Genomic DNA, 10614 nt, shown 5'->3' on the forward strand with positions numbered 1-10614 from the left:
GCACCAACACCAGTACTGCCTTGCCCCGTGGTGTGCACATTTGTATTTGTCCTACACCAGCAGCTCCGCTGGCACAGAATTACCAATTCAAGGCTAAAAGTTAAGTGTACCCACAACACTGTAACCTCCTGCAGGGCCGCAGCAGCTGGATCCCCCTCCTCGGTGCTTGGTCACGGCAGGAGGGGGCACAGGCAGAAAGCACTGGCACAGACATGCTAGAGGCAGAGTTTATTACACTATGCAGGCTAAGAACCCTGGGCAAGACCCCACACGGGTAAGAATCGAACCAGCTCTTTATCAAAAAGTTAATACTATAGTCAACCCCATTCTCCTTTGGTCATTACAAAGCAAGAGAAATATTAAAAGAAAAATATTTATACACAGAGGGAAGCTGAAGAGATTCTGTCCAGCCCTTCCCTCCCCACCCCACTCCCGGCACATTCAGGTACCCGGTCTTCTGGCGGTCAGGAGCAGCAGAGTATCAAATCCTCACAAGATATCAGGTTGTTGGGGTTTTATTATTATTGTCATCAATAAAAGCAGTAATTACCGAGAGCTGCCATTCCTGTTCCTCCCCCGGGAGGGTGGAGGGGCAACACCAGCTCCCCTCCCTCTCTGCCCTCCAGGCGCAGGGGATGGCTGTGTACACGGGTGTGTGAGGATGTGCACACACTTCCTCTCGCCAGTGCACACACGCAGCACAGCTGGCACAGGCGATGTGGTCTCTGATCCCTCGTTTGTATGCAGTCTTTTTAAAAAAAATATTGTATTATAATAATAATATGAATTTCTCTTTCCATTTTGGGTCTTTTGGAAAAGTGTCAATCGTCCGTGAGGTCCTGCACAAAGAGGACTTCCGTGTGGCTGAGTCCAGCCTCCTGCAGCGTGGGTGGGTTGGGCCACTCCTCTGTAGGGAGGCAGGGCAGGACACGACGAGGGAAGTTGGCCTCAATCTGGAACTTTTCAGGGCTTTCTTTCAAGGAGAACAAGAAGTCGTGGATCACCTGGGAAAGAAGCACAGAAATAACTGCCAGCTGGGGGAGCGATGACACAGCCAGACTGCATCTCACAGGGGAAGGTGGCTACCGACTTCACACCGTCACCACATCGTAGACACAAGACAGCCATTTCCTTAACATGCATGAAACAGGACTTGTCACAGGGTACCTGGGGAGTGCAGACACTGTTTCTGGCACCATTACTTAATAGGAAACAGCAAGAGTCTTAGCTTTCCAGGATGGAAAAAACACCAAAAAACATTCCTTCCATTTTTTCCCCCCTCTAATGTCTCTCTTCTAAGCTGGTGGGACCAAGCCCTGTGACACATCCTTACTCAGGAACAACTGCCTGCTCTCAGCAAAAGTCACCAGTTGGCAAAGTCCAACAGAACCAAAGCTTTGCTGAGCCGCCTGGAGAATCTCTTGATGCTCCTTTGCTCTGGGAAGCCCATCAGCTCTGCCCCAAGCTCACCGTCAGTGACTGTGTGAAGTGGAATCGCCGTTCCACCCTGGAATCGTTAGGCAGCTTGAAAATTATCTTAACACTCTCTGGGTCATCAGGATGCGGTTCAGGAGGAAGGCATTCAGATTTCCGCTCCTTCTCCTCCTGCAGCGTCTGCAAAGTAAGGAGAGACCATAAGCAAGAGGCATGCACTGACCCAACCTTTGTGCTTGTCCCTTGCAGCACAGCTGCTCCATGGGGCTCAGAGGACACTCAAGCACTGAGCAAGACAAGGGGCTTGGCTCTGACAGGACCACCATGCTGCAGGCAGTGCTCCTAACGCAGTACAAGCATCCGACAGCAGGCAGCAGCCTCTCCAGCAGTTTGCTCTCACCTGCCGCCGCCTCTCCTCTGCTAGTTTTTGCTGCTGCACTTCCTCCTCCTTCTTCTTCTTCCTCTCCCGCTCCTCTTTCTTCTTGCGCTCCTTTTCCTGGTCAGCACGTAAGGATGCCAGGTATGCCTCGTCCTGCTGCTGCCTCAGGACTTGGGTTTGGTTTCTCTCTTCCCTGCAAATGTGAGCAGGAAGCAGTCAGGACTAGCAGGCCCTAAGATGCAGGCACAGCAGGCTGATGGCAGACCTGAGGATGCAGGCACAGCCTCAAATTCACATGAGCGCACAGGTAACGCCTCGTTTAGAGCAGCCCGAGCTCCTAAAAAGCAAGCTGAGTCTCCGCTGTCCCTTGCACAAACTGTTTCCCTACGTTTAGCTGAAATGAATTGAACAAGATTTCTCACCCACTGTGGCTTGACAGAGTGGACAGACAGCACACAAGCAGTGCCTGGGATTTCTGCCTCATACTTGAGACTCTTCATGGGTTTATCTCCCTCAGGTAATTCCTTGCACATTTCAGAAACCAGAGGCATCAAAACATGTTACTGGGTGTTCCACCAAGACACTGGGGCAGAGGAGGAACAGACAGAAGACACTGTCTGCAAATCCCTACAGATATGCTCAGGGACTTGAGCTCATGCTTGCAAGGCACCATCAGAAACACAGAATTCAGGAAAGCCAGCCCAGGCAGCAGCCCTTGCTGCAGACACCAGCCTTCCTCCGGCCTGCAACACCTTTGCTCCCACTTGGATCCTACTGGCTGCCGTCCAAGCTTTGCCTGCAAAGCTCCAGTGTGCGAAGGGCGAGCTCCAACTGCAGGAAGCGGTAGAGCACTCGCACACAGCTTTCAGGAGTGGGCCTGCATGGGCAACATATTCTGCTCTCCAGCTATAGAGTAGCCTGAATTTATGGACCAACGATCCCACTGGGAAGAGGAGAGTCCACAGGCTGTGTTACAGAACAGGAGATGCTGAGCTACCTGCCTGCATGCGGCATCTGGAGGGAGGAAGGGGGCAGAGTCAAGTCTGCCTCCACAAGGTTTGCATTGCTGGAGCCCAGGTCCCTCATACCTTTCCAGGCGTTCAGACACCAGGTAGGTCTGGTTTGCATCCATGATGAACATCAGTTGATTAATGAGGTCATCAGCCTGGATGAGGCCCTCTAGCCGCCCCACTACTGTCATTCTGCGATCCTTCAGCATAATCACAGCCAGGAATGGGTACGTGTTCTCTCGCAGAGCCTGGGAGACTGGGAGACAGGCACAAACATCACCAAAACTGGCCCATCCAGAAGGGTCAGCAAGGGGTAGAGCATCCCATCACCAAGGGCCTAGGAAAGCAGCTTCCACAACCACCCTCTCTTCCAAGGCAGAAAAGGCCTCAGGCTCCATTCTGTCAAAATTAACCCTATAAATCAGCAAAGGGAGGCAGTGGCTCAGAGCATAGAGACTGAGGGCAAAAAACCCCACAGATTTTCCAATAACCAGAAAAGTTTTTTAATTCAAGCAGGAAGTAAATTGCTCTGAATGTCCATTCAGAATGGGACAAAAAGCCCTTTCCCTTTATGCTGCAGGAAGAGAAACACAGGTTAAGCATGGGGAAACACTTGCTCAGATGATTTAGGATGGCTGGAATTTGGAAGATACTGTCTTGGGGAAGATGGCAGAATGCCCATCCTGGATATTTCTGAACAAAATTAGGTTGTTTCTGCCAGAGGCAGATTCTGTTTTGAGGCACCGAATGAAGCAGATCAGGGACTTTTAAGTCACTGTTCACCTATGGCTGCTACCCTCCTCATCTTCAAAACACACATGGGACATCATGAAACTTGGAGCTGTCATCACCAGAGGAGCCCTCCAAACTAAGTCAAACACCCTGTGGATTAAATGAAAGGCCAAGATCCATTCCAGCTCTGATTTCTAGGCTGACTCCAAGGCACTGCAGCAATGCAACAGCAATAAGGTGTCCTTAGAAAACCATTCTTTCGAGGTGTTGGTAAGCTGGCAGCTGAACTGAGGCCAAGAATGACTTGAATTTAGTACCAGAACTCTCCTGCTATGAAACAGGAAGGGTCAGAAGTGACACAGGAGGCACAAACAGAACTTTGAAAAGAGATTCCATCTGCAGCACAACCCTACCAAAATCCTGGCAGGCCAGGTACCAACAGTTCTGAAAAGACAGTGCTTAAGAGGATCTCACTGTGGACTTTAGAGGAGACAGAGAGACTGGGTGTGGAGAAAAGATGACTGTTGTCTCAGAAAGAGAAAGAATGCACCTAACAAGTCACTTCTGGCCTCGGGCGTAATACAAACCGGTGTTAAGGGCACAGCTAGTTAGATATTTGTTTCTGCTCCCAGTTTAATCCTTGGCACACACCCATCAACTCCCATTAACAAGGTGCTGAAAGCAGCTTGAACGGCTGCAAAGGGCACACAGCTAGGCCTGCCCAGAAACACAAGGAACAGCAGAGGTTAAGAGCAGAAGGTATTTCCCTGTGTCCTCGTTCCAGCTGGGGCAGAGTTAATTTTCTTCCCAGTAGTTGGTACATGCTGTGTTTTGGATTTAGTGTGAGAATAATGTTGATAACACACTGATGTTTTAGTTGCCCTCCAGCAGCGCTTATCTTAAAGATTTTTTCAGTTCACAGAATCAGCTTCCCATGCTCTGCAAGCAAGCAGGTGTGCAAGAAACTGGGAGGGAGCACAGCCAGCAGAGCTGACTCCAACTCGCCAAAGGGATATTCCACATCACAGAACATCTTGCTCAGTATATGAACTTGCAGGAGTTGGCTGGGAGGGCAGATCACTGCTCAGGTAGTGGTCAGCAGGTGGTGAGCAATCACACTGTGCATCACTTGTCTTAGGTTTGATTTCTCTTTTTGTTATATTCCTTTTCATTACAATTATTATATTTTATTGTATTTTACATTAAACTGCTCTTATCCCAACCCACAAATTTTACTTTTTTCCCTCGATTCTCCTTCCCAGCCCACTGGGATGGGGGAGGATTGAGCAAGCAGCCCCCAGTGCTTAGTTGCTGGCTGGAGTTAAACCACAACACCCTGGCACCCAAACAGGCCCCCTGGGATATCACATAGAAACAAACACATATTTCCCCACACAATCCTGAAACCTCTCATCTGCTTGCACAAAAAAAAAAAACAACCAACAACCCAGCGTGTTTTAAACACATGAATTTGTCAAAGAGTTTAGCTTGTTCTAGAGATGGGGGGGGATAGGTAAAGCCCAGAAGGGACACACTTACCTCTGTATCCCTCTGGTTTATTGGTTGAGCAAGCCCAGAAGAGCATTCTAGTGTTTATGAGGGTGATCACCTCAGGTACGCACAGTGTGTTGCTAGGGGATGAGAAGAGATTGTGTGAATTAAACTACATTTAACATTCAAAGATCATTACTTGGAAAACTCTCCTACCTACCGGCAGAATTCATCTGTGTCTTGGTGGTCATCTCCATGAAGATAAACCAACAGGAAGCGCAGCTCCCGCTTGGCATCATTCAGTGCCTTGGCATAAGAGCAGAGGAGGTAAAGTTACAGGGTCTCTGGGCAAGGAGAAAGCAGCACCCAGAAAATGTGTGACATGGCTCAGCAGCATCTACCTGGGCCATTACCCTGCCACTACAGGGCTTTACTGAAGCACAGGTGGAAGATGTCAGACCTTCTGACTAAACCCTCATTCAAGGAGGCCACACACTGTTCTTTCACACTCCTCTCAGGATGTGGCTTTGGAGAACACTGAACTCGGAGCGAAGCCAGGTAGGCAGCTGTGTAGATTGAGAGCCCCTGCCACTGCTCCAACAGACCCGGCTAGAAGCCAAGAGCCCCCCTTGATCCCTCACAATCACAGCGGCCAAGGCTGAGCTTTCACTCTGGCCTGTACAGGACACAGTCTTCAGAACACATCAAATGAAAGCACTACTAAAAAAAGATAACTCAATAGTGCTGCAGGCCCCAACAAAACAACACAAGAAAAACAGCAAAACTAACTTCTTGCATCTACAGTCTCTGGATTCCACCCACCCAAGTGCATTTAATAAGACCACAGCATAAGTGAACAATAGACTCCCTGTTTTACTAGCACTGAGTTTTGGTAGCTTAACCATTCCATGGTTCTTTAAGTTTAGATTCCAGGCAAGACAGAGGAGACTAGCAGAGCTGCGGCGGTGGCAAACTCCATCGCTGTGCAGCATGGAGCAGACACAGGCTCCACATTCTTCTCTGGCACTCAGGAAGCAGCACTGCTCCAACAGTCTGCTGGGACACGCTGCAGGAGGCCCTTCCCTCGGCTAAGCTGAAAAAAGCTGCAGGAGAGGCAGTACCCATCGGGACATCCCTCTTTTAGGGAGCACACCATCAGCCCAGATCCAACACATGGAACTCTCACCTCCCATAATTTCTTCAGGGGCTCCCTCTCTCTGTTTTGAGGTCCCACACCAAGTTCTGGAGTTGCATTATAATACAAGCCCAGGCAGTCAATCCCCATTTGGTGAACAGAAGGACAGACTCTGGCACACCGCATCAGTTTATAAAAACAAAGGCAAGATTACAAAGAATAGCCGTTGGCTACAGAGCCATACAGACGGTCGAGGAACAGTCAGAGCAGCTTTGCTTTCCAACTTTGCAGGCTTGGCATATCATCAAGCCTGGCAGACACTCGTTTTCCAATCCACTTGTTCACTAGCTCTCCATTACCCTGTTAGAGAGTTTGGGGACAAAAGCTGGGCTTTTAGGTGAAAAGTGATTTCGCCATGTAGGCCCTGATACCATCTGGCAAAATTCCCACTCTCCATCTCCCCAGGATCTATGCACCAACACGTGACACTGACCTGGCTGTAAGTTCCCTGGTAGAAGACAGGGTGTATCCTCCCATATTTTTCCTCAAACATATGAATAAACGAAATAATGTCACCCACTGGGTCAGTGACCCGACTACGAGGATCAGGGCGTATAAAACGCAGAGCAAACCTAGGAAGGAAGCAAAGGACACTGGAAATTCATCTTACTGACTTTCTGAAGAACAGGCTTTCTTTTCCACAGACAGTCACCAGTATTCAAAAGGAGGAAAAAAGTCACAGCTGAGACCCTTGAACATTTATAATCACAAGCTAAAATGCCACCTGCTACAAACTGATACCATTGCTGCAGAACCCCCCCAGTCAAATATTATCTCTTGCCAGGAATCAGCAATCATCTCAATTCTGCGTTATTAACAGTTCTGACCTCCTCTGAAGGATCAGGCATAAGCCTGAGGAATTTTGTAAAATAGGCTGTTGAAAGCCACAGTTTTGTCCAGGTAACTTTGAAAACTGCATTTCTGCTATTCCAAGACTAAAAATTCCAGAGTGCAAAGAGCTGCAGAAAGAGAACATTACACTAGCAGTCCAATGAAGACATTAGAGGAGAAACAGCCATTCCTCTGAGGCTGAAAAAAGCTTTCCTGCAAGGCAGATATCAATGTTCAGCTCTGTTGGCGCACAGAAGTTACACTAAACTTTGGAAAAGTCTCTCAGGGCAGGGGAAAGTAATACAACAGGGGAAACTGCTAAAACAATGCAGATGGCAGGACTGCTGGATATTTACCACTTTTCAACGTTCCCTTTGCTCTCCCTCAATGTTGGAGGCAAGATAAACTATCCTTCTGGGGCAGTAGCAGGGGAAGAGGCAACAGTTATCAAAGATGAAAAAGCAGAGTTATTTACGGTTTGGGTTTTGCCAAGTAACACAGAGGGGTCAGGACAGGTTAACCCCCAGCCCAGCCCAACGGGACATGATTCTGATCGAGCTGTTTGTCCAAGAATAGCAGACAGTTTGACACTGTTTTGCATCCCCTTTGCACGGCACTGTAAAGCCACATGGAGTTAGAACTCCAGTTAAATATTTCATTTACAGAGCTGCAAAAACCTCTTTTTCTCTGCAATAAGACTTCTTACTAAACAGCACAGGAACTTTACCAGGCTGCAGATAAAGCCAGTTGAGCAAATAAATGGAAAATCTGCTCTTAGACTTAAAGATCCACGCAACAGAGGTACAGCCAGATCTAAGCTACAGCGTGCCTTGATGCAGTTAATACACAATTCAGCAAAAAACATACTTACCTAAATATATCAAGTAATGTGTAATAGGTAAATCGGAATGGAAGCATTATGAAGTAGTAACCCCATCCTAACAAACCCTGCAATTACAAAGAAAGAATTAGAACAGTCTCCACTCCTGGAGCAGGCCCACTAAAGCAAGGTGTCCACCAGCATCAAGCACACACGGGAGTATCAGTGCTCCAACCAGCACAAAAAAGCAGCTCAAAAACATTTCACGGCTTTGGACTCATCAAATTCAAGTGACTAACAGGGTTCCTTCATAATTCAACGTGACGCTCTGGAAACCAGCGTCACTGACTATTCAAGACGCAATGCTTTTCCTCCATTTCTTAACCGTACTAAGTCTTAGAGGTGCTCATGCAAATTTGTTTGTGAAACATTAATGCAAGTAACTGATACCGTATTAAAATTAATACACATTTTAAGGGTGGTTCTAGAAAGAAAAATACATTATCACTCTGCCTTAAGGAGGGGACAGTCCTTTGTTCCACCTGAACTGACTGAAAAAGCTTTACTACGCCACAGCAAGACATTCTATGGCACAGAGAAGGTCATCTCCTTCTGTGAGTTACACTGTAGAGAAAATCTCCACAGTAGTAGAGTTATTCCTTTAGCATCCATATTTTGTTTTCAGAAGAAAAAATATTTAGAAAGGAGATAAGAGCACACAAAGAAAATAAATTCCCTTCCCCGCTTGCCAGTTCCGTTGTTCACAAGCAGTAGGACAAAATCCACTGTAAGATAACTTGCCCTTGGCTGTGGCCTTGAGACAACGTAGCTGTAGATCCTGTGGTCGGCTGTATTGACCTGCAATGGCCGCGATGGGGGAGGATTAAAGACACTTGGGACACCCTCTTGCTCGTTCAGACGGTCCTGTACAGCTGCCTTTGACATAACAAAGAGTAAAGGGAGCTTTCAGACATTTAGGGATGACAGAAAATAGAGCTTTTTTTTTTTTAAATACTTTGGACCCTAACAGTAGGTATTATTTGCTCACAGCCCCAGACCACTGGAATAGCACAACTCACTATAAACCATGACCACCAACACTCTTTTCTGTGTGGAAAGCCTTTCCCCTGGCAGCCTGCACACACACCCCATGGGAAGTTACACACTGTGCCAGTCAAGTGACTGTTCACAGCCGTAACTCTGTCGTGTACTTCTGAAACCAGCTCTCCAGATACATCAACATACTGTTACAAAGAGCTAGTAGCATCAATTCAGGAGCCAACAGATTAAATCTTACTCGTAGACCCCCTACCCCTCCCCACAGAGAACCCTGGTTAATCCAGGTACTTGAAAACCATTTTGAATCTTATTTGCAGTGATACCTCTATGTTCCAGTTGTGCTGCTCCAGTGTGTGACGACATTGGTCCATGGACTCTATCCCAGTCAAGTCCTAAAGACGGAGAATAAAAGCAGATGAGTGCGAGGGAAATGAGGCATTTTTACTCTTCTCTGCAACACGTGAGCACAGACACCAGTTACCACAACACATTTTTTTTCAGTGCTCTGTTCTCAGTTTAAGAGCAGAGCAACCTGAGCCAACCCAAATCCGTAAACACACACAGGAGGCCTCAAACAGGCCTTTGCTCTCTTTCAGCATTAGCCAATGCTCAGACGTGCCCAAGGTCTGTTACTACAACTGCACCCAGCCCAGTGCAAAGCCTACCATTATATTCCCCACAGGTTTTACTCTGGAAGGATATGCCAGGCCAGTGTGCTCAAACATCACCTCAATGCATCAACTTTAAAGAGAGGCAAAGCATTTCTGAAAACTCAGGATGTCCGTGACTTCACTTACTGAAAGCATAGAGACTAAAATCAAAATGAGCCAGGCACTAACGAATGTAGTGCTTGCAGGCAACATAAAGGATTCTATAGCAAATAAAAAAAAATACAATCCAACACAGGACCTGAAACAGAAAACATAGTCCAAACACACCAGCAGACCCCAAAGCCACTGGGCTCTCCCATCAGTGTTTGGGAAGGTGTACCTTAACCCCGTATCAATCAGAATTTCTGCAGATCAAAAAAGAAGCCACATCAGCACCTCTTGGGGACAAATCTTTGCTGAAGTGAGCATCCCTGTCACAGTGCCACAGAAACACATCTCTCCTCACACCACTTGCTGTAAGGTGCTTGAACAAACATCTCGGCTGCACAGCTCACCTACCGCCACAGAGCTGAAGCACACACTTCCAGCAGAAAGCACAAAGGCACAAACGCGCTGCTGCTACCCTTTAACAATCCTTCGAATCAGCGAAAGATCATTAGCGGTGATGCCATTAAGAGTGCTGGCAATTTAAGGAAATTTATTTTAAAATTAAAAGCAGTAAAAAGGTGTGCTTTTTTTTTTAATAACTAGGCTCAAGAAGTCAGGACAGTTATACCTTCAGAAGCAATTATTTAGCTTGGATATAAGATGGCAGAAGCAATGACAGCAATTGTCACAAGCAGTGTAACAAATCCAACATAAAAACGTGCTGGTGATACAAGAAGACTGTTGAAATACAACAAATTCTCCTTCTTGACAAGGGAACTCCACAGGTTCTTAATACCTCATGTTCTCACCCAGTGGATTTCTTGCATCTCCCTCGGTGCTCAGGGGCTGAGCTCAGAAGCAAAGTGGCTGCTTTCCCCCCGGGCTGCTCCACACCGACAGCCAGA

General features: G+C 47.3%; 1 protein-coding gene across 1 annotated transcript; it reads right to left on the reverse strand.

Moving 5' to 3' along the window:
- Positions 1 to 213: 213 nt before the first annotated feature.
- Positions 214 to 9352, reverse strand: FAF2 (Fas associated factor family member 2). Its single transcript, XM_009878617.1, has 10 exons — positions 9275 to 9352; positions 8694 to 8828; positions 7944 to 8020; positions 6675 to 6813; positions 5267 to 5352; positions 5095 to 5186; positions 2902 to 3079; positions 1835 to 2006; positions 1471 to 1614; positions 214 to 1004 (listed from the first exon to the last, which is right to left on the reverse strand). The coding sequence occupies exons 1-10, from the start codon at positions 9320 to 9322 to the stop codon at positions 822 to 824; spliced, it is 1254 nt and encodes a 417-aa protein (XP_009876919.1). The 5' UTR covers positions 9323 to 9352; the 3' UTR covers positions 214 to 821.
- Positions 9353 to 10614: the final 1262 nt, after the last annotated feature.

This window comes from Apaloderma vittatum, unplaced genomic scaffold (genome assembly GCF_000703405.1).
Source record: "Apaloderma vittatum isolate BGI_N311 unplaced genomic scaffold, ASM70340v1 scaffold26401, whole genome shotgun sequence".
In the NCBI taxonomy this organism is placed as follows: domain Eukaryota; kingdom Metazoa; phylum Chordata; class Aves; order Trogoniformes; family Trogonidae; genus Apaloderma; species Apaloderma vittatum.